The following is a 25461-nucleotide window of genomic DNA, read 5'->3' on the forward strand; positions in this document are numbered from 1 at the left end:
CACAGCGCCATTGAAGAGGGCTTTAGCGATGGGCGTCACGTGACTAATTTAGACCCATTTAGCATCTAGCATATGTACTGGCATAATTTTAGACAAATTTAGCATAATTTAGCATAATTTTGACCTTAGAAGAAAAAAAAAACTTTAATCTGAATTCAACCATAATAAAAATGAATTCGTCCATTGATTGAATATATAATAAATCCTTATGCGCACACTGCAGCTGCCTTTCTGTGGTTTTATTTATTTGTTTTTACCACACATTGAAAAGGGTTTTGGCCAGGTACTCAATACTGTCCGGTCCTGTCCTCTGGAGGCGAAATTCGCGTTCGTTGGGTCCGTCCGGGAGGCATGCGTCCGGGAGTAGCGTACTACCGACTACTGAGTTTTAAATTTACGATACTGACTGATACTCTACTACTAGACTGATCAGGGAGTTGGTCATAACAACTGCAATGGTTTCGCTTTGCTGCTCAACTACAGTATACTGTGTCTGTGCAAATACATATTTTGTTTTTGTAATGTTATAGGTTTCCCCCTCCCCCACTTTGTGGCTGAAAATATATAATGTCTATATGGAGTGGAGACTTTTGTATGATCGGAAATAAATGCAAGAAAAGAAAGAGGGAGGGGAAGGAAAGTGTTTATGCAGTCCCCGACCGAGTTATTTCTCGCAATTCACATTGGCGGATGTTTTTTTTTTCCCCTTTGTGGGAGGGGTGGGGTCCCTTCCTCTTTGTGGTTCATCGATTCATGGAAAGAAGAATGTGTATGCGATGCACTTTATATACATGCATAATAGGCCTACTAGTATTTACTGTATTAAGAATGATAAAGTTTGCCGTTACCGTTGACCGTTTTCAAGAGGGGGAAAACCTTAAAATTTCAAGAATTTAAAGTCATTAAAAGACAGCTCAGATGTCGAGAATAAAGCTAATTTCCTGCCATCTAAGGATCGAAATTTTCAAAATTTTCCCGGGGGAGGACCCCTGGACCCTCTTTCCTCTTTAGGATTCATCAGTTCATGAAAAGAAGAATACGGTACGTATGCAGAACAAATTGAAGTAGAATGCTGCAATCATTTATTTTACATTTGCGTTATTTTTGTATGGTGTTGACTTGGAAGTAATCCAAGTAAAGTCTCTTGTTATTACTATTTTATCAATAACCACCTAGCACAACGCCATCAACGATCAATTTAATTCAAAGTTTGCCAAGGTAAAGTGAAAAATTAATGTTGATATGGCACGCACAAGGGAAATATAATTCAGCCAGCAACCAGAAGAGGTGAGGTGGGTTCCACTATATCCAACACAATTTTAGTCCGTTTTTAAATATTTTTTCTTATTGTCTAGTTAATGTCTAGAAAAGGTCTATCAATGTCGTTAAATCTGATTCACGTGTGTATTGTACAAATTGGAAAATACTGTATTACATAACTATTGTCCAACTAGAATATTGTTAAATAAATTAGGAATTAAGTTAAAAACTACAATTTCTGCCATGGTGGCGAAATTTATTATATTGAACATTTCTATTTTCATGTGGTCTACTAAATTTGAACCACTCTGGTGTTAAGTTTTAAAAATTATTTTGCTATTAGGCCCTAACTGGTCTATTTACTTATCAACTTGTGACATTATCTTATTAATAAATACTGATGGTCTCTGCTTTATATCTCTTAATAGAATAATGCTAATCGCAAAGTATTTAACATGCTGCTATAATATGGAAAATATGCCAGTATTTTTCTTCTCTTCAACAATGATCCAGTGGCGTATCTAGGGGAATGGGTGAGGGGGTGCACGTTCCCCTCCCCAAAAAAATTACTCGCACCCCCCTCCCCAGTCGACCCCCAAAAAATCACGGTCAAGTACCGGGGTAGTTAAAAATCACCTTATTTAGCTAATTATCCCCCTTTTTACTGAGTTATACTATAAAAGTGAGAAGAAAACACCGTATGTACTCTAAAAGTATTTTAAGAAATGAGCTTTAAAAAAAATAATTCCGCGGTTATTGTTTTTTTTTTTACTCTATTTTTTTTTATTGTTTATTGTTTTATTATTATAAGAAATGTTTATATTATTGTTTGTAATATTTTGAGATAATAATGACCTTTTGGTCGTAAAGGAAAAAACTGAATAACAGTAAAACCACTTTTATGATCCAGTACCATTGTAACCGTGATACTGGCAACCGTTTGGGCCAAACTGTGCCAGGCTATGGGTGGGGGTTCACCATTCCTCCCACACAACAGTCTGTTTTAACTTTCCAGCATATGCCGGTACCCATTTATACCTTTGGGTGGAGAGAGACAAACGCAGATAAAATGTCTTGCCTAAGGACACAAGCGACTTGCACAACGAAGGTTTCCATCCCCCTATCTGAAGGTTGCACAACCGTTGCGCCAACCGCTTATTTATATATACCAGCTACTTATTACTTTATTTATAATATAATATTTTGTTTTACAGATTACCAATGATCAATCTGGCTTCCCGTCTAAAATATGGTTGGCAATTAGGTGTTTCAGTAAGAAACATGTTGTGGTCGACCAGCGCAATCGCCAAATACAGCATCGATTCCAGTAGGCGTTTGGCTTATGCAGAACCATGGCCCACCAAGAACATGCCCCAGCTAGCCACACTCAGAAACGGAGAAAAGGTAGCTAAGTTTTGAAGTCACACTCTCCCACTGGGAGTATAGTGGTGAGGAGTTATGTGTTATTCTACTATCTTTATCCTAGCTTTTTTTTCTTTTGTGGTGGTAACCCACATTATTCAACTTTATATTTATTTTTTAATCACTTTTAGTTATAAAAATTTATTTTAAAAATTTATTTTAAATAAACACATACTGTACAACGGTATACAATTTTAAATTCAGAGCGGAACATGATGCTACATTCAATCGTATGCAATTATTATCTTTATCCCAGCTATCTTTTCCTTTCTTTATCGTTATCTTTAAGCATCAGCGGAGTATGAGTTCTTTGGTGGGGGGGGGGGCGCACACCATCTAAAAAATACCCGCCACCCCTCTCCCCATCGCCCAAAAAAATTACGGTCAAGTAGATAAAAATCACCTTATTTTGCTAGTTAGCGCCCCTCAACTGATAATCGAAAAGCTGACTGGCCGGATGCCAAAAGCAACGCAAAGTTACTGTCACGGGACTTCCCTGGCAGCACATACAGTTCAGTAATACATAAAACATTCGAGTATAAAAATAGATAATTATAAATTAACCATCTTTTTAAATTTTCATTTAAAATGTAAAAGTTAAAGAAAAGAGTTAAAGACAGAGAATTTATGAGCATTGTTTCGAGAAAAAATTAAAACTTAAGATGGTCACTATGTCTGTGGTTAATTGAAATAAGGCTAAAAAGATTGATTTTGAAAATTCCATAAAGACACTTAGCAATGAATGATATCGTTAGAAACTGAAAATGGTGTTTAAAAGATACAATATTAAGACGAGTAAGTCTCTCGTGGTAATGAAGCCTGCCAGTGGATTTTGGAAAACAAGATCTTAGTACGGTAACTCTTCTGAACTTCTTCTAGAGACATAACGGTATGTGGGCTTAGGTGGATAGGCCTAGCTATTTACACAGATCCTGACAATTTTAATATTCATAATACAAATTATTTATCGTACCTGATCATGTACAATAATGTTTATAATAGCTATCTATTCAAGACAATAGGACGCTACCGGTTGTTCCATTGTGCCAACTAGATCTCTACCAGCAGGGTGGTATAGAGCGAGACACGCTATGCGTTGGACAAGAACGGAACGAAAAAAATCCTGATAGATGATATTAAACTTTACAGTTACAGCTTTTACTAATAATTATAGAAATGTTAACTTGCTATTAAATGAGAAAATACAGTAATCCCAGGACGATGGCCGGTGCTATTCTGTCTTAAACATGAAAATGTAGGCCTATTTATGCAGAGCACGGTAACTCATTTCAGCAATGTACTGTACCTGATTGATGGTTAAATGGATGGATTAGGTAAAAATGCCCCCTGTTAATATATATCGTTACCAAGTTGTTGCTAACGAAAAAAATGTGAATTATAGGGTAATACGCCCGCGCGCGATCCAAAAGCGGGAAACACATAGGTTTGTCGCGTCAAAGGGATCTGTTGCCGAGTGATCTCCTTCTCAATAATACCTCCATGATTGAAACTGATTGAAATAAGGCTAAAACGATTGATTTTGAAAATTCAATAAAGACACTTAGCAATGAATGATATCGTTAAAAACTGAAAATGGTGTTTAAAAGATACAATATTAAGACGAGTAAGTCTCTCGTGGTAATGAAGCCTGCCAGTGGATTTTGGAAAACAAGATCTTAGTAACTCTTCTCTGAACTTCTTCTAGAGACATACCGGTATGTGGGCTTAAGTGGATAGGCCTAGCTATTTACACAGATCCTGACAATTTTAATATTCATAATACAAATTAGTTTCCTTCTAATGGGCATGTTACATTTCTTCTGCAATTACAATTACCAGTAGTTTGTGCGGTCAGATCAGTTTCTTTTTTCAGCAGCGTCTTGTTGTGGCTTGCAATTATCTGTTTCATATTAGGCATACAACTGTAGCTTAATTTCAAAAAAAGTGTAATCTGTGCCTGATGGAAAAGTATTTCATATTTGTAAACCAAAATTAGGCACATTAAATAACAGAAATGAATTGGTAATTTCATGTAGACACAGAAAAAAGTATCTATTGTGTAACAATTAAGCAATATTAACACCTAAGTTAGACAATGGTAGGAACCATAGCAACGTATATTCCCCATATCTCTTAGCATAAATATAATCCTTGTACTGACTACTCACTATGTATTTGTAATATTCAAATTAGAATAGCTTCGTATTACCGATATAAACGAACATTATTACATTATAGGCCTATGTTCATATTCGAGCACTGTTATTATTTCTCTGGTTAAATATACATTTTAATCTCTGTACTAGGCCAGGGGCACGTTTTCTGAAGTCGAAATGGATAGAAGGATCAGCAAACTTCGCAAAGAAATGGAAAATAAAAACATCAATGGCGTGCTGTTTACGTCACATCATAACATCAATTATTATTCCGATTTCATGTATTGCGAGGTAGGACGCCCATACGGCTTGGTGGTGACGCATGATAAAATTGTTTCAATTTCTGCTAACGTCGATGGTGGGTACCCGTGGCGTCGTACTGTCAATGGTGATAATTTAGTTTACACGGACTGGCAACGGGACAACTTTTTTACAGGCGTAAATCATGAGCTCGGCGAATTAAAGGGGAAAATTGGCTGTGAATTCGACCACATAAGTTTGGACAGTTACAACAAACTTCATAATGCACTGCCAGAAAGCAAGTTGGTGGACATTGCGGAATCAACGATGTACCTGCGTATGATTAAATCTGATGAAGAGATAGCACACATTACAGAAGGGGCTCGGATTGCCGAAATCGGTGGGGGAGCGGTCATTGAAGCACTTGCCGAAGGTGTTAGCGAACATGAGATAGCTTTACACTCAACTCAGGCTATGGTGAGAGAGATTGCTAAAAGTCGGCCAGATATTGCACTTCAGGACAGTAAGTAACTTCTGTTCAAATTAATTGTTAACATGTTTTTTTTTATTTCGACATATATACCATATCGTCGGCGAAAATTCTTTATTGTGTTAATCGTGAGAGTGACGGAGTATTACGTGACCACATTGTTTTCCGAAAATGTTTATAGTCCTTAAGTTCACCGAATCCATTTTGTATTTTTATTGTCGATTCGAATAAAAGAATGAATAAATTATGAAATAATACTTTATATTTAATTTCTGTCTTATATTCATATTGATACTAATTTTGCATAAATCCTAACTAACGTCTTCTGCAATTTTGACGTTGTGAATTTTTCTTTACAATTAGCATGGACATGGTTTCAATCTGGTATAAACAGTGATGGTGCCCACAACCCAGTCACCAGTCGTAAAGTACAAAAAGGCGACATCTGCATCTTGAACTGTTTCCCTATGATGGCGGGGTATGTCACTCTACAGTAACTCAACACGTGTATCTCCCTTCCATTTATTTTCAATTCCCCTTAATAAAATACAATTTTAATTTAAAAAAACAAAAACAAAAACAAAATATTTTAAAACTACCCACGACCCGCCTTGCTTGCTCGTGTATATATCTGAAATTTGATGAGAATTGTATTTAACACATTTTATATTATTTTATTTATTTTTTTAAATTTTTTATTTAATTTAATTTATTTCACTGTATTTTGGTTAAATAGAATACACAAAAACAAATACATGATACAATACAAAATAAATATAAGACATAGGCCGAGACAGGATTCCTAAAAGTGAACCAAAATCCTAGTAGGTCTCCTATTGCCCTATTTCGCTTACACTTAGAAAATAAAATGTAATATACAATAACAATAAAAACAGGACTTCAAATCTGTAACATTAAAACACTAATACAAATTTGCCTAAAAATAGATACATAATACGGTAATAATTAAAAAGCTAATTGGAAATACATTTTACTATAGTTTACAGGGCGGATTTAGGGGTGGTGGCGACTTCAAATCTGTAACATTAAAACACCAATACAAATTTGCCTAAAAATAGATACATAATAATAATTATAAAGCTAATTGGAAATACATTTTACAATAGTTTACAGGGGCGGATTTAGGGGTGGGGACGGCTTCAAATCTCTAACATTAAAACACAAATACAAATTTGCCTAAAAATAGATACATAATAATAATTAAAAAGCTAATTGGAAATACATTTTACAATAGTTTACAGGGGCGGATTTAGGGGTGGGGACGGCTTCAAATCTCTAACATTAAAACACAAATACAATTTAATACGAAAGGTGTGTTTAACTTCTTTGTCCATGTTTCCAGATATTTTGCAGGTCTGGAACGAACTTTGTTCCTAGATCACGCATCAGATGAAGCCCTGCGCATATGGGAGGCGAACTGTGAGGTTCATGAGGCCGGTATAAAACTAGTCAAGCCCGGAATCAAATGCAAAGAAATAGCTCAAAAGTTAAACATGATTTACGAAAAGCACGACCTTCTGCAATACCGCACATTTGGGTATGGTCACTCATTTGGTGTGTTGTGTCATTATTACGGACGAGAAGCAGGTGATGCATTTTTTAGACATATCGTGTCGATATACCTAGTTCGCTCTTTTAATGTTCTCCTAATACAGTTGAAGTTTCCACTCAGTTTACTTTAGTTTTGTCTTTAAGTTTATCAAGTATTGGGTGGTCAAAGAAAATGAACTCTGTCACGGCCTCGTCCGACGGTCGTCGACGGTCGTGATTGTATGGAGAACGCAACGCCACGACGCGCGCGCAACGGATCGTTTTTAATGAAGATCCGTTCAGACTGCCAGCGACAACCAGCATATGGCGTCGCGTTTTCTAGCTTTCAAAGGTGGCGGAATTGGATTCGTCAGTCGACGGTCGTACGACCGTCCGTACTACCGTCGTAGACGCAGTGACAGTCCACACTAGCACACTTCTGACGCAAACGCAATCATTGGCTCTGCTCTGCGTAGGTCAGACTGCGTCAGCTGGTCGGCCGAGTTTCACTTATCCGCCATGGAATTTTATTTTGTTTATTATTTACTTTCATTTTTCGTTCATTTCAGCTCTTGAACTTCGTGAAGATATTGAAACTGTTTTACAACCAAATATGGTACTGTCTATGGAGCCAATGGTCATGTTGCCGGACGGACAGCCAGGTGCAGGAGGGTACCGCGAGCATGACATCCTCGTCGTCACCAAAGATGGTGCAAAAACCCTTACTCATTTTCCATACGGACCAGAACACATGATTATCAAGAAGTAATGTCGAACACATTTGCCGAAGTATCAGACTGCTTGTTTGCTTAGTGTCTGCAACTTGTAGGCCGCCTATAATCAGTATATATTATTTGTTGATTGTGGTGATTGCTGAACAGTCTTGTCGCGTTGAGACGATTAAAAGATGATTATACACTGTACCGGCTCTGCTAAACTTACTGAACTTATGTTTTATCTATTTGATGAGTATCAGGAGTAGATCCAGAGATGTCCAAAAAGGGTGGGGGGGAGCGAAAGTGGTACCGATTGATATAACTCTAGCCTAGGGGAGCGAAAGTGGTACCGATTGATATAACTCTAGCCTAGGGGGTCCGGGGGAAATTTGTTTGTGTTCGAGACTTCCGAAAATAACCTCTGAGGCGTTTTGAGCGATCAATTTTTTTCTTTTTCTTTATTTTTTTTCTTTTACTTTCCAAAAATAGGGGAACCCCTAAATCCGCCCCTGAGTATTATATATCGTAAAGTGCCTCAGTATTCTAAACTAATTCCTCCATGGTATATTTAATACTGCAACCTTCGTGAGCTTCTCATTACTCTATAGAGGGCGCACTGGATATTTCGTTCTTTGTCACGAGTATACGTATAACTTTTATAAAAGATATCTGGATTGATACTTTTATAAACCATCATAAATGAATCATGGAGGTGCCTTCTACAATAGGTGCGATAAAATATTTTAGTTCCTTGTCCTAAAACTGGGTTTGTTTTTAAAACTAAAACTGGATTCAAGAGGAAGTCTTGTGCTGCACCGGCAATATAATACTATACTGTATAATATACCGGTAATTAGGTCTTAATTAACGTCAAAAAGGGGAATCTTGAATTTCACAAATGCATCATAAAAGCGCTTCTCGACACACAACAGAACAATAATGCCAGGTGGTGGTATCATCTTAAGTAATAATTTTTAATTAAACCATAATGCAATAAAGAGATAAACCAGTGCGGTAATACTAACATTACTTAATACTAAATGTAGGTAAGTGAAGAAAGCTCCCCTGTCTTCTTCTGCCGTCTTGGAACAGGAACTTTGAAGGCATCTGCAAACACTTGCTCGAACATAAGTAAAAATGTACAAACATATAATTTTAAAACACAACTTTCAGTAAGTCGCGTATCACAACTTCATGGGAATGCCAATTGACAGCCACGATTTATTTCTCATATGTTTCGTAATAATACAAGTAATGAGATAATTAATTGGAGGAGGAGTAAGGAGGAGCAATTAGCGAAGATTGTAGATTATCTAGTAGATAAGCATTGGAGCTAATGTGTAGGTTTAGCCAAAACACAGAAGAAAATAAATAAACTACAAAAGTAATCGTATATTTGTCACATGACACAGATATTAATTTTCTCCCCTCCCCTAAGCCCTATAAATTTTAATGAGTCTATCCCTTAAACGTCCCATAGGCAGCGCAGGTACCCTTGGACAAGCGATCGACTCGATCCTATTATGTAAATACTAAATCTAGCAGCCACGAGGAACATTATATTTAAATATCATGAATAATCAAATATCAGAAAAAAAAAATACTCTCTTATTATGACTGCATCTGTATGCCTACTTAGTAGGGCGCCCGTGGATAAGCCACTGGCGATATGTGTACGGGAGCCAGAATATTTTGGCCTTTTGCCGTTTACTACTTACCGCACAATAATTTGAATCTTAGGCTATATATTTGAATTTTGGTTCCAATTTATACAAGCTTTTTATTTTGAACCTTGATAAATTTCGTTCATTTATACTCTATTATATATAATTTAAAAGTTTTGAATTTATTATGATTGAGAAATGAATGTTACTTTACTTTACTGGACCAATGTGTACTAGGGCACCGCACTAGAGCGCATAGGTATTACGCCATGGCTGAGTATGTTTTATAGACGGGTACTCTTCAGTCCGTAATAATGGATAAAAACCTCAGTCTTAGGTCCCCGTCACTTGGCCTTTTTTACATCCTGATTTATGAAATCGATAGAAAATAGAATTTTTCTATGGGAGTGGTAACATAATGGAGCTCTCGAGTTTTCCACGCGCCATTGAACTCATGGGTTGGGGCCTACTCTTGTTTTTTCCCTCTTTCCTCACTTTAACTCTTCTCAATTTTTTTCTCCCTATTTTTATTTTTCGGCGGCATTGACGAGAGTGAGGGGGGGGGGGACCGTGGACACCCGCTGGATCCGCCCCTGAAAATTTCTGTCACGTCTGTTCTGGCATGTTTCTTCTGTCTTTAATATAACAGATCTGATTAAATATGCTAATATTTTACAGTTACATTAGGCCTACTGTGGTTTTTGAGCTATTATTTAGATGAGCTCGAGTAGAGACTATAGAGGAATGACATTTTGAAGCGTCAACAGGGCTACGCAACACGTAGGCCTACGTTTGTGGAACACGTGTGTTATAATAGTGTTTGTCAAAGCGCGTCTTTCGACCTGATCGGTCAGTTGATTGAATGACTCTTCAGAAATTCCATTAAAATATAGAAAATGTACAATATTTGAAAGGAAAACACGATCAAACAAACCAGATGACATTTTTCTCAGCTAATGCGATGTTTGCGTGATTTCAATATAACTGGCTATAACAATACAAAAGTAATAATTTATTTTATTTTTTATTGTTTATCGATTCATATATGTAACCATGTCATATCTGAATGACTTTGATAAAGGAATAAATGAGTTGAGAAAGGTGAGGACGTACATGAAGGCAAATAAAGATTCCATAAATGTATTTATTTGTATTCTGATGGCATTAATTACTGTATACAATTAATTAACACCTAATTTATGACATTCTGCACAGCCATCGATAGAGGGCGCTATTTATTTACCTTGTCCGTGCCAAAATTACTATATTTCCCCCATCTTTCTGGGGCCATAACTCTGGAAGTAAACATCAAAAAATCGTAATTTTTGTTTTTAATGAAATATTGAAAGTAAAATACTATTTAATATCCACCTGTCAAAAAATTAGTTTGCAAGTCGAATGTTTAGAATTCTTATTGGATGGACACCCTAGGCCTACTGTGTACACAACACCATACAGACAGACCTTTTTTGAGTTTTTGGTCTTGCTAAAGCAAAAAATACAGTACAAGAAATTGTTGAACAATATTATAATATTTTAAAATATTCAAAATTTACGAGAGTCCATGAAATATATTGACTACGATTACACCATGCATCCAATTAGGGAATTCATAGACTCTATGACACAGAGCCATATATATAAAGAGTTGCGACATTCCGCTCCTTGGTTTACGAAAGTCACGTGGTACACACCGTCCATTTTGTTTCATAATCTTCCCGGTGAACACATGCAAAGTATATGTGTTACGTACATTGCATATTAATTTCACACACTTAATTGGGTTTACAACTATATTTTATAATAACACCACTTTGTATGGACAGCGTATAAGAATTCATATATAATCGAATATTTTCACGCGTGCGTGCTCGCGTAAATTCCGTGCTCGCGTAAATGATTGAAATTAAAATTAGAATTGTTTTCAATTATCGTTAATTCGTCACATTTTAATCAATGAAGACCCGACCTTTTTTATTTAATGGTAATCTTTTCTTTGGTTTTAATTGTTTTTAATAGAGATGTGTATAAGAGACAGCAAAGACACTCAAAATATTATCTACAAAGACGTCCTTTAGAAAAATAATAATCCTGTCTCTTATACACATCTCGGAAGAGAGTTTATTTAATGTTTGTAGAATTGATTGATCCATCAACAACCAAGTTTAGATAAGGTATGAACACTCTATGACGTTTTCATATGATATTTGTTATCAGTAACATAGCTTTCTACAACATAAACCTTAGGATATGTTCAAAGATATCACCACTTTTCTCTCTCTTTTTTAGGCCTAGCTAGGCACCTCGTCATTCACCAGGCAGGCCTACTGTAACCTGTCTGTAGGCTAAAAAAGGCAGGCTGCTAGAGGCGAGAAGAGCTTGGCAACCGCTGGGTACTGCTGTACAGGTTTTACTACTATATACGCAGTATTTCACAAGGCCTGTAAAAATTCGACCGAATGAACATTTCATTGTTCTAGGTAGGCCAACTCTTAGCCTAGTCAAGTCTCTAAACACAGTTGGTTAGTTTCAAGTCGTGAGTCAGAGTGTGCACCAACCAAGTTGAAACCCCATTTCCAGCAAAATTTTAGTTCTTAGAAAAAAAATCAGATTGTTAAAAAAGATTTATAAATGTACTGTAATATGGAAATGCTAAACATTCCTAAGAATGAAAAAAAAATGTAAAGTAAGATTGAAATTTGATTTTTTTTTTGTTCCTCACAAAAAATATAATCACGGATGAATTTATTATGTTTGATTTTGTGACAGGTCTGCGAAGAAATATACAGTAGTAGGCACCGGAAACATTAGCCTAGCAACACTGCTAGGCAAGGCCTAGCCTTACTTCGATTTAGGTTCTGTTGTCATACGTAAAAATGGCCGACATGATATTTTCCATTGTATTGACACTTGTGAAATATAATATTTCAATGGCATTATTTCAGATTTGTTAAAAAAATTATTCTGACTGAGATTTTGACAATTAAACAAACATATCTCAGGCCTACTCGATCGACAGCCGTGTGCGAGATGCAAAGTACAAAAACTAATCTCATTAGACAGGACACACTTTATTTATCGCTCACTGATGTATCGGTGATAAACAGTTCAGTAAAACAGATTAATTAAATGGGTTTTATTTTAATTAATTGTGGGATGAATTAAAATGTCTTTTCATGAGACTTCATGGCATTGGTGGGCGAGATAAAAAAAAAAATTAATAAGAAGGTAAGAATGTGGCGTGTTCGCAAAACAATTACCCGGTCTACCTCCGACGCTCAACTGTGTATAGTATACACAAAAGCGAAATCCTGGCCTAACATCGTTGCATACTGTACCTGTTACGTCCAGTTGAATTTTTCTGTACAATTGCAATATCTTAACATTCCTCAATTCCTCTCTGGTTTCCTCATTAAAAAATAACACAACGAAATTCGAGGACAGTTTCGCCGTTGATTAAACACAAAAGACTCTAGGCCTAGTCCTATACAGATACTCTAGGTCCTACAAATCTAGATTTGCTAACTATCTCATCGATTTTAGTGTGTCAATTCTCAAAATATCATAGGCCTATACAATACTGTATTAGGTTCAGGTTGTTTAATATAGACAGGAGCTACAATTAGGAATACTCTAAAGTACAGTAGATAAAGTTGTTTGTTGGAATTACCAGACAATTTAACAACTGGCAATACCATATTAAGTAGGCCTATATATTATATATTCTAAGTGTATTTTATTTTTTAATTTACTCTAATTAATATATTTTATATTTTATAAAAAGTACCAAACAATTAAAGACATATAAAATATAAAGTAGGATATATCATACTTTATATTTTATATGTCTTTAATTGTTTGGTACTTTTTATGCAACTGGAACAAAATTTTGTATGTATCTTGCTATACGTTAAAACAAAACTGTAGAGTTATCTTGTAAAATAAATTTAATTGATTAAATCTAATTGTAATCCTCAATCTCAAACTTCCCAAAAAAACCCTGATCCTTTATTGCTGACCAGATCAATCACAATACTCCAGTGATAATTTACGAATGTATAGGCCTAAATAAAATCTATAAGAAGACGATTTTACTGCCTGTTACGTGGATTTCGCAAAACAAACATCACAACCGATTTCATGTCAAATTTAATTTTTCTTTGCTAAACCAACGCAATCGTAAGAAATTCTGACTTCTTAAGTCAACAGAAAACCAGCCTTTAGGCATAACAATTTAAATACAAACTTGTATATAAAAAAACCCCTAAAACAGCACAAAAAACTCCTAATTCTCACTAACATATAAAACTTTATACGAAATCGAGCAAATGTTTACGGTTTTATAAACATTTGAAGTATTTGAGCGAGTGTGTAGCAAGTTGCTTTTAACAAGATTTTAATAAGATATCTGTCACTCTGTTTTGCTTTGGCCGATATGCGTGACGTAATCTTCGCATGGAAGAATCCAACAGCCTCGCAGTTTTCCCGAAATTATCCTGTGTTTTTAATATTCAATTTAATCCTTGGTATTTCGATAATGAAGAGCTGAAAGTATATTTTAACACTTTAAATAACATTTAGTTCACTTTTCAAACACAAATTACTTCATTTACACCAAAAATATTGCCGATTATGTGTTGCACTTCCTTCAGATCATCGTGCGACAACGAGTACACAGGCCAATCCATGGCTGATCATCAGGTTTGCGGACGAAAAAATACTATTGCGAAATATCGTATTACATTCATATTTGGCAAATACATAAACTCTGGATGGTTTGAACATTATTAATTGCAATTCTCTGAAAAAAAAAAACGATCTATTTTACTGTAATTTGTAGAAGCTCAAAATATCGAAATATAGTGAGCGATCTTGGAAAACTTTGAAAACGGTAAACAACTTCTACCCCTGAGCGACGTGACTGACATGAAAAAAAAACTACTCAAACAATCAAAAGGCTTTTTTTAGGAATTAATGTATAAAGCCTTTTGTCAACAATGCACTCAATCGCGTTAAACTGACACAAGTAATTAGTGAGTAACGCATCGTAGCGTGCCTAACCAAGTCCATCATAATAAAAATAATATTTGAAATACATATAGGCACAATTATTACGTGTGTAGAGCATCATATCGGTAAGCATGTTCGTAGATATTTTGAAGGAATTAAAATTAGGAATGAAGCCACCAAGTTATGGTTTTAACTTATCCGTCAGCCTCACTGACATTGATCCATTATAGAGTGCAACACAAGTTGTACCCCATTTTTATTTTGGCCGAGGTTATTGTTCCAATGATTGCAAAGGTGTTGACTGGTGGCGCTTGATTCTAAACTAAAATTCACAGTCTTACTCTCATAATGCACTATTACGGCATGTCAGAAGAACACTTCTTTAAGTTTATTTTATTCCTCATTTTCATCTCCACCAATCAGAATACCCTATTGTACCTTTAGATATTAAAAGTGCCTTCTCCCTCTCCAAATATATTACATTATCACCAAACCCTCTTAGCAAAATGATGGGATGGATTAGATTTAAAATAATCCAATTAAGTCTAACATTTTAAAATCTATTTACATAATAATAAAATATCAAATATTGTTGGTTAATTAGGTCAAACATTTTATTTCTATTTCAGATTCTGACAAACGGAATAAAAAATATCGTAACTGGACCATATTTCAAGCCACAGCCTTTTTTTTATTGCAGGTCAATTCTCCTACTGTAAGAGGACATTATTTAATGAGTGTTGTAAATGAAGAAGGCCTATGCCTAAGTGGGCTACGTAAACGGAATTTTGCCAGCAACGCTGGTCTGTCAAAATCTGACAGCACTGAGCAAGAAGAAGTCAATCCCAGTGAATCTGAAAATCCGGACAGCAACATGATCCCGAAGGATTTGATCGGGAAAGCTCCATTGGCGAAGTTTGAAACTTCACAAGGAAACCTTACTTTTGACATCAGTGCCATAAAGGAAGAAGTTGTCCCATTGAAACCGAAAAGATGCATTGAAGAGACTGGAGATGAAATTGAAGTGTGTCCAGATTCTGATAGTGATGGTAGCCAGAAGTATAGAAAAGTGCCGGTAAGCCATTTTTTAAAGGGTTTAGGTTTTTTTTGGTGCTCGTGTCATCACAATACCAGGTGGCACCCTTTGTTGTCAAGCAGACGTTGGTTACCATTGGTAAAGCATTCATTACACCTGAATGACTTCATAATGCAGGGATGTCACCAGCTTTTCGGAGTGCCGGTCGGCGATCATTCCGCGTTTTCCGGTGGGGGGGCTCCAAATTCGTGAAAGCACTTAAATACCAAAAGGCCTAAGTCGAGCAGGCCTAGGCCCAAGGCTAGCTGACGCGATTTTTTTAGGCTAGGCCCAGGTAGGCCTAGGCCAGAATTTGAGGAATGCAACAAAACAGATGAAGATGGGACTTACTGTAGGCCTAATTAAATTCAATAGTTGACATGCTTTGTTTTAGATTAAAAAATAATAATGAACAAATTCCAGCGACAAAGCGTCGATCCGACTGTACCCAGCCGCATTGTTTGCCGTAATTTCACATGTTTGACGATTACCACCATGAATGTGTATGTCACTGATTTATGTGCACTCATTTATTTTTTGTCCATTTACACACATTATATATCAATTATAATTAAAAGTGAAAAACTTAAAATACAAAATGAAAACAAAGTAAAGAAATAAAACATAATCAGGTTTCGTAAATTTTTAATAATCTTCCTGCCCCGGACCATGCTCTCATAATAAAACACTAGAATGGTCACGATTTTAACTTTAACCTTTGAATGTGTACAGAGCAACCATGTCAAGCCGGCCCACGACGTTCGCTATGACTCAACTGGGCCTAGGCTCTTAAGTTAGCAATGAATAGCAGGGCAGTGCAGTATTTTGTTATAATTAACGTAACCACGGAAACATTTATTGTATTCTTCTTGTCTGTATCAATTTAGCTTGTCTATTGTGTTTAGGTAAACTAAATATTTTGTTACAATTTGTGAAATAATAGTGGTGGTCGGGAGCTGGTCGGAAATGTTGAGTGCTGGACGGGCCCGTCCACCGCCGACCAGCGTGGTGACATCCCTGATAATGTTAATAGTTTAGAATAGGCTTTCTGGAATAGACATTTTAAAACCTAATAATAATTTACCTTCAAAATGTACTAAAAACACAAAAGCTCGCATTATATTTAGTTATTGAACACACATTTAATCATCAATTAAAATTTACAAAGCATAATTAAGATACAACATCTTAATAAATACGTTAGAAATTGTGATCAATGGATTGCCAGTGGAGACAATGGATCTGGTTGACCGCATTTTTGGTCGCTGATAGCAACAGAATAGTATCACGTGGTATCGTGACACAACAGCATAGTACTCTATACATTTACACTAAAAAGTAGGCTCCCCAATGTGAGCATTTGTCTACTGTTTGAAATAGTTTTGTTTTTTTTTTTTGCTACTTATTATAACCTATCCATGCTTTCTGTTTTGGTAATTCACTTCACAGATTGTTGACTATTAATTCTTTCTAGAACAGGTCTTATTTAGGCATGGCATCATGTTTTGTATCTTTAGCTTATGGTGCATCCAGTAATTCAGCAAACAAGATTTACTCTCCCAACTTACAAGTGAGACATAGCTAAGTGTCTACAACTCTACCCTGAGGCAAAAGACACAAAAACATGCAACACTGTCGACCTGCTTGGGATGCGTGCACTAGTACAGTAGTGGTCGTCGATATTCAATACCACTGTGTGCATGGCCTGAATTTGATCCCTCTGACCTAAAGTACACCAAAGTTGGCATTAATTTGCAGAAGCTGCCAAATCAAAGTTTTTCAGATTCACATTTTTTTTTTCTATTTAATTTTTTGATGTTCAAGTTTTATTAATTTTACAACCCTGGATGTGGCAATGTGCATTAATGCTGTTGATTTTGAAAATAGGTATAAAAGAATTTTAGCTTTCTATTAAATGTATAAACCTGAAATAAATTTTGCACTTTGGATAATTTTGAACTTGGGAAATATAATAGTAAGCAGAATATAGGGATTATGAGCTTCCAGTTTCAATGACTCATAATGAAAACAAATGAAAGCAAATTTACTTATTACTGTATATTAGGACCATAAAAACAGTTGAACAATAAAATTCAACATTTTACAGACAGACAGATAAAGGCACATCATAATAATATTATTAGATTGTCATCTACATGCCTGGAAAAGTAATGAGGGAGAGGGTTTTTAATTATATGCTTAATGTTCCTGTGGCTTGCTGTAAACTCATTCTATAAGACCCTTTCAGACTGAAAAAGCGTAAGATTACTGCATTATTGTGGTATCAAAGATGCTGTGTGAAAGGTTAATACTGGTTATTATGCTGGCATGCTTACTGCAATATAACATCTATCTGAAAATGGTTTAGAAACAGAATGAATTCGGTTCACTTCATAATGTTCAAAGCAAAAAAATATATACTCAAGTAGTATTTTGCGAGATACTGTAGTTCCCCTCACTTAATCATCGAGTACTCGCACTTCTTTGTGCAAATCCATTCTCCACCCCATCCCCTCCCATCATCTCTCCCCTCCCACCCATATTCTATTTATTATTAGACTCCTACTGTAAGATACCTGTACGCCACGTATTCCTAAATACTAAAATAAAGAAAGAATTTTTAATGTGCTCTTGTTTCTACTACAACAGGAAATCATTCTTAGAAAACATTTTTATGAACTAGCCTCAGTAGGGTCAAGTCCTGCCCAGTCTACAATAATCAAATCCAAATCCTACTTTTTATTAAGGGTGCTTTGAGATAGCAATGGTAATAGTATGATATTAATTATTAACTTATGATAACTTATTAGTTATTTATAATTATTAGTATGATATTATTAAGTAAGTACATTAACAATAACATACTGTAGGCATTTGAAATTGAACTGTATAACCACCCTCAAAAGCAGCATTACTGTAGCAGACATCTTATTCTCAGACAATAAAAACAAGCAAATTAATATAATGATCCCTAGCTAGTTTACAGTATTTGTCAAAGTGACTTTGACAAAGTAAAAATATAAATTTGTTCCTGATAAAACAGTTTGAGTGGAGTAAAGATGCATGCCTTCTGATTCCATGGTCCTGGGTTCAATTCCTGTCACAGCAGAACTTTTTCTCATAACCAAAAAAACTCTTCTCCCTAGGCCTCAGTAAGAGACTTGATTTATAAAGCAACATTCCTTCCTGTAAATGGCAACTATACTTGTTGGATGTAAAGGAAATAATAAAAAAATAAAAAAACACGTTTAGTATTTGAGTGTTTTTCAGGTACAGTATGTTGACCACTTGGTTTGGTTGAAGTTGATTCAACTCACTTCAAGCACTTACCTTTGTTGATGAGTTTATTTTTATTATCTAATCAATAAATGAAGGTCATGCTGTATCTCACAGTATATCATAATGGCCTCCAATGAACTTTGTACTCAGTCAAGTGTGACGATACAGACATCAGACCACCAGGTTATTCTGCTCACATGTTCTTTGGTTTGTATGATGGTGTGATCTGCTCAAATTTTATTGAATTTGCTGTATAGTTCTTCTGAATTTTTTCCTGAATTTGTAAAACAGATTTGTAGCATGCAGAATACTGGCAATCAGGATAATTTGCGACGACGTCGCTATAGCGCCTCGTCAACATCCTCGGTATGTAGATTGCATGATAGTGGGAATAAAACATTTAGGATTGTAAGACTAAAAAGATACTTCAAGTATAAGAAAAAAAATTCCCATGAGTTTGAAGCAACCTGTAAAGTATTTGTTTGGTTTGTTGATGGTTGTCGAACCAGGAAGCTATTTAAAGACTGAATGCCACATTGTTTATTAACAGAATGTCAGAAACTTGAGTGGTTATTATTGTGTAAATTACAATGTTTATCTCAGGATGTTAGTTATACGTTAGTTTACCTAGCTTCCCAATTTGTTCTGTACTTAAACTACTGTTTAACTGGTGATTCATCATTTTTCTCATTTTCTTCTCCCATCCCCTCTCCTGAGTTAAAATATAGTAATGAGACTTGTGATAGGGAATGTTTTAATATCAATCAATACATGCATATTGTTAGTTAATTTAGGGTCATTTACTGTATTATATATTCATCGTCGTCATGAGAGTGTAAAGCATACAGTACCATACTATTTTCAGTGATCTCTTCCCCTCCTCCCCCCTCTCCCCCCCCCCCCCCCCCCCCCCGAAAAAGTACCGTAAATTGATAACTTTTTAATTTTGAAATTATCATTTTATTTTTTCATTAAAAGGTTACATGCCAACACTCCCAACCCCCTTTGCTAAAGTATGTTTTATACTGTTGTAAAAATTATGAAAATAATAGATGGTCCCTTACAGTATTTATTATCCAAATTATTTTTTATAGCCAACAATGTAAGTAAAACAGTTTTGTTCTATATGCACTTGTCAATTGTAATCTTGACCCGAGCCATAGCGGGTCACTGGCCGGGACTGAGCCGGGGACGTACACATAGTTGTGTCCCCGTAGTGCTGGGAATTACCTAAAATTCACCTGTAGATGTAACCAGCATTGAAGGGCCGGAAATTTTACACGAGAGTACATTTAATTTAAGCGAAATATGAAATGTTTAATTCAATATCAAAGATTTTATCCAACTTAGCAGTAGTTCAGGAATCAAGTCAAAATTAATAAGGCACCCTTTAGTCATCTCATGTAGCCCTGCATGGTTATTGATGTCAGTTGGAGAATGTTTTGTTTTGGCTTTTAAACTATTTTAGTGATGTAATTTTTAATGTACTCTGTATTGTTAGCATGTCAATATAATATAAATACATGTACATATAATATATATACATGTTTCTCCTGACGCAAATCCAGTTATTGTCTATTATTCCATCACGACAATAACAATTACTATCAACACTGCAGTACCAGCTGCTTACTTGGACTCGAATTCAACCCTGGCCATCAGGCGCAAGCTCGGTGGTCTAGAGGTATGATGCCAGGCTAGTGATCTGAGATCGTGGGTTCGAGTCCCACCCGAGAACAACTTGCGATTTTTTCGCAGTTGTTTTCAAATGTACTGAGTATTCGGTACATTTCCACGTCAGGTAGGGCAAAATTACACCTATACAATATAATATAGTCAATAATGTTTTACCATGGGTTTAAAAACCTTTAATATAAAAATTCATTTTACTGTTGATTTATATAAATTATAAATTGTACTGTATGTTATTATCCTTGGAAATTAAAACAATTGTAGATGCTCAAAGTTGAGGAATCTACTGAACTTACACAGATGGGTGAATAATTAAAGATTGCAAATGGATGAATTATTAATATAATAAGTTGAGCATGATTTCTAAATTGTTTTATTTCACAGAGCGATGAATATGATTCTGATATTGATCCTACTTATAGTGAGTGTGATGTTGATATGATCACTTTTCCACTCCAAGCGGTCAAAGCGGGGAGACGAGCAGCTGGAGAGGCCGCAAAACGGGCAGCAGAAGCAGCCGGTCGCGCAAAGGAGCGAGCTTCTGAAGCAGCAGGACGCGTGTCTGAACGTGCCCATGAAGCAGCGGGACGAGTGTCAGAACGTGCGCATGAAGCTGCTGAACGTGTATCGGAACGTGCGCATGAGGTAGCAGAACGTGCCGGTCGTATGAAGGATAAGGCGGCAGAAGCAGCAGCTAACACGGCGGAGAATGCCAAACGTTATGGACGCAAAGTTAAAGAGGCTTTTGTGTGGAAAGCCACACATTTTAATTTACTTCCGTCCTGGCTAAAAGACAATGAATTTCTTCATAATTATCATCGGCCTCAACTACCTTCATTTAAAGTCTGTTTTAAATCTATGTTCAGGATACACACAGAAACAGGGAACATTTGGACACATCTTTTGGGTAAGTTTGACAAACACATTTCCTTTTTTTTTCCTTCTCATACAACAGTGTACAGCATGGGATATATGTTACATCATGATCTCAAAAACAATTGAGATTTTCTCAATTCTAGCGAGCTCCTACATGTAAAGTACTGGTTACATTTTACCATTGTTCGAAAGTAATGTTTACTTAAAGCCATTGTTTCCATGTACAGCATGTACTTAATAGAACATTAGGCAAAGTAAAATAAAAAAGTATAAATTAGTTCCCCCATCATTTCAATTTAATTTATTGATGCACAAGAAGCCAACAAGGTCTAGTACGGTATCTACAAAATTACCATTGTTCGAAAGTGATGCTTACTTAAAGCCATTGCTTCCATGTACAACATGTATTTAGTAGAAAATTAGGCAAAATTTAAAAAAAAAAGTTTAAATTAGTTTCCCCCATCATTTCAATTTAATTTATTGACGCCCCAGAAGCCATCAAGGTCTAGTACGGTATCTGCAAAATTACAACAATATATATTTGAGTTTAACAATAAGCCAATACTCTAATGCTCCGTACAATGAAGTGGAGTTGAAACACAGTGGGCTAGATGCCTGCCTTCTAATCCCAGGGTCATGGGTTCAATTTCTGTAAGAGCAGGAATTTTTCTCACAACTAAAAACAACTCCACTTCCTAAGCTTCATAAAGATACTTTGGTGGAAGGGTCACCGTCTATTACAGTAGTATGCCTAAAAAAATAGAAAAGAAAAAGAAAGCGATTTTAATTTCACACAAAGAGTAGGCGGGATCAAGATTGAGGGAAATTGACAAACTATTATTGAGAAAGGAAGAATTGAGTTGAGATAGGTGAGGAATTACTGTACATGAAGGCAGATCTGTTCCAATAAAGTGGGTTAAAATACTAAAAAAGTTTTCATTGGAATGGACACCCCCTACTGTGAAGGCAAATTTATTCCACTATTTAAAGTACTAAAAGTGACTATTAAGTTTTTCTCGCAATAGGAATTGTTCCGCATTCTCAATTTGCATATTCCCAAAACCAGCCTACAGAATGTCCCTGATCATCTTGTTTCTGCACTGTGGCCTAAATCATCATCACTGGTCATCTCTGCTCTGCTTGTTTTTTCTGGGAATATGGTAGTAATATTTACCCAATTAGCCAATTTTCTATTACAAAAATAGCGAAACGGGGGGGGGCATCCACAACACCCCCCCCCCCATTACAGTACATAAATAATATGGTATTAAATAATATAAAAAACAAAGGATTATGTACTTAAAAAATAATAATATACATAAAAGACTAATATACAATATACGGAACAATATAAATACTGTTGAGTTAAAAACATGAGTTGAAATACTATCTTCTTTTAAAAAAATGATCTGACTATCATTAAATACCATATATTAAGACACTAATTTAATCATCACATTTGAATTTCATAAAGAGTACTGTTAATATCTAAATAGGTAGTTTTAAGTATCGCTGTTTTGTCTTTTTATTTTGGCATTTGTTAATAGCTTTCATTATTTCCTTTTTTAATATTAGTAAATTTTAATAGTAGTATCAGCATCTCAGATTGTCCTGTACCCTTTAGGAGTGAGATAAGCCAAGCCCATTTGGTGTCAGATATTAAGAATACAGGATTAGTCACAGCTGTTGTGGGACACATAAATATACTCATGAAGGATATTGAAGTATTATGCGAAATAGCCATATTAAAACAATAACATAAGACAATGGCTACCATTTCCTGGAGTAATTGCTATACTAAAAATGGATGCCATTAACAGCTGGAAATTCTATCGTGCTGTGCTGTCAGTAGCATCTACTGTGCTACAGTAGTTATCCACAAAGGTTATTGAAGTAATTTGGTTTTTTTTCAATACCTGATCAATATCTATAATTTGCATCCATTTGTCATTAATAATTTATTGATTATGATCAATATTTTCAAATGGTTGGCAATTGTGATTATTGATTCTAATCAAGGTCGGAGAACATAATAATATTAAGATGTGAATACATTTGGTAGGGCAACAGGAACAGGAAAATAAGATAACATTTATTTTCCAAGTAAAAAACAATACAAGGATGCTTCTGCTGTCTGTAAAAATGTAAGCTGTGGCTATTGTTACATCAGTCTTAAGCCAATTCCTAAATTATGTTTGGATATTGTTGTCCTACCGTAATCTAATCCTTGCACTTAACATATTCCAGCTTATTTCCGCTCTGTTTCCGCCCATGTTAATATAAACATTGTACTTAAGACATCTAAATATATACAGTACAGTATGGTGTACCACATATCTGAATAAACACCATATAAGCACCTTACCCCCTCCCCCGGCGTAAAAATTAAGTTCCACTGATTGGGTTGTTTTTTCATTGGAATAGTGATTTAGTTCTGCATTCTAAATTTTTCCACCCCATGCCATTCTGTACCCAACCTCCCCCCCTCCCCCAGGACAAAACTAGCTGATGCCCCTATACCATATTCTATAGTACATATTTCTTACTTGAATTCATTTCAGGTTGTATAGCATTCTTTTCTCTGATGATCTATTACCTGGTGAGTTCCATCTTAGCGGACATCCAGTGGCAAGAGATCACAGTGTACATGGCATTCTTCATCGGTGCCATTGTCTGCATGGGGTTCTCTTGGATCTTTCACACATGCTACTGCCACTCAAGAGAAGCTGCTCAACTCTTTAGCAAGTAAGTCATTCAGTAGCGAAGATTGCATTATTATTTTTATAACAGTATACAAGCCTCGTATACAGTAGGACAAGACTTTAAATTGCAAATTACAATCGAAAAAGCAGGGATCGTTTTTATATGCGCAACACATAGAGTAAAAATTTCATTTGAATCATGTTCATCTTATGTGCAGATCGTCCTGAACTTTTAAATTTAATACTGAAATGAAGCCACTAACTGTTAGTATGAATGAAAACTATTTTAAGTGTGGGAAAATAAGATTTTGATGAACATAAAATGGTATAACAGTAATTTGCAAGATTAGCCCTACATTTGGCTCCATTTTTAGCCAGCTAGATGCATTATCAAGACCATAAAGATTTTCTGACGGTGGAGAGGTCACATTATATGCCCAACATACTGTACAAAGATCGTCCAAAAATCTTCTCAAACTAAAGGATTGTCTTATGCGGAATGCCCTATACACAAGAATTTACAATATTTATTAGGCATGCGTTTTGTTTTGATTTATTCAACATCACATTAAAATTTCAATTTACAACATCATAAAAATGGGCAATACAATTTCATTAAAAAGACTTGGATAAATGAACAACAAAGAAAAATTAAAAAAGGTTGCCATGGATAACCCATGAAGTTGAGAAACTTATATCTGACAAAACAACAATCATTTATAAAATTTAACTTAAACTAGGCCTACAGCAATAAAAACTATAGTATAGATAGATGTCCTTTAACTTTCTTTTTGAATAGGATTAATTAAATAGACTTAATGTGATTTGGCAATGAGTTTGATTTTATTCCTTTGTAGTGAAATGTACAATGACCAATTCTCTTGATAACAGGAAAACGAAAATGAAATATAGCAATCCTGGTATAGTGGTTATGTACATTTGACACCTTTTCAAAATTTGCGCACATACCAGTATGGAATTGATTGCTCGTAGAAAATGTTATGAACATTGCTTGACCCTAACTGTAAGGTATGCAACACTGTCAAGTTTCTTATTACCAATATGGGGACGTGGCCCAGCGCCAGAAGTAAAACAAACTATTTTTTCTTGGGTAATCCTTGGCTTGTTTGTAAGGTTGCAGTTTTGACCTCAAAACCATGATGTACAGCCATACAGTAGTCAAAGTGACATTGTATTAAGGCGTTTACTTAAAATTCTTCTAGTATGTAAGTCAAAACATTTAGCATTTCGATACAGGAACTTCAGCCATAATACTCAACCTAAACATAAATTCAAAATGCATTTTCAGAATTCTAGGAACACCCACC

General features: G+C 35.5%; 2 protein-coding genes across 5 annotated transcripts in view; both read left to right on the forward strand.

Moving 5' to 3' along the window:
* The window catches only part of LOC117110312 (creatinase-like), a 12342-nt gene extending 1700 nt beyond the window's left edge, over positions 1–10642 (forward strand). For both annotated transcript variants that reach the window (XM_033252973.1, XM_033252974.1), the window contains exons 2-6: positions 2475–2664; positions 4989–5601; positions 5932–6046; positions 6932–7176; positions 7689–10642. In XM_033252973.1, the coding sequence (XP_033108864.1) occupies positions 2482–2664; positions 4989–5601; positions 5932–6046; positions 6932–7176; positions 7689–7888 (1356 nt within the window). In that variant the 5' untranslated portion in view covers positions 2475–2481 and the 3' untranslated portion in view covers positions 7889–10642. The remainder of the gene's footprint in view (positions 1–2474; positions 2665–4988; positions 5602–5931; positions 6047–6931; positions 7177–7688) is intronic.
* A 973-nt stretch (positions 10643–11615) lies between these two features.
* The window catches only part of LOC117110244 (adiponectin receptor protein-like), a 25958-nt gene continuing 12112 nt past the window's right edge, over positions 11616–25461 (forward strand). Inside the window, exons 1-5 of one of the 3 annotated variants that reach the window (XM_033252871.1) lie at positions 11616–11673; positions 11789–11979; positions 15210–15584; positions 20940–21462; positions 23993–24176. In XM_033252871.1, the coding sequence (XP_033108762.1) occupies positions 15243–15584; positions 20940–21462; positions 23993–24176 (1049 nt within the window). In that variant the 5' untranslated portion in view covers positions 11616–11673; positions 11789–11979; positions 15210–15242. Of the gene's footprint in view, positions 11674–11788; positions 11980–15209; positions 15585–19052; positions 19230–20939; positions 21463–23992; positions 24177–25461 lie in introns of those variants that run through there. The other 2 variants (XM_033252872.1, XM_033252873.1) reach the window with 2 other exon arrangements.

The sequence above is a fragment of the Anneissia japonica genome, unplaced genomic scaffold (genome assembly GCF_011630105.1).
Source record: "Anneissia japonica isolate Jap-2015-1 unplaced genomic scaffold, ASM1163010v1 scaffold673_len1821605_cov196, whole genome shotgun sequence".
Lineage (NCBI taxonomy): Eukaryota > Metazoa > Echinodermata > Crinoidea > Comatulida > Comatulidae > Anneissia > Anneissia japonica.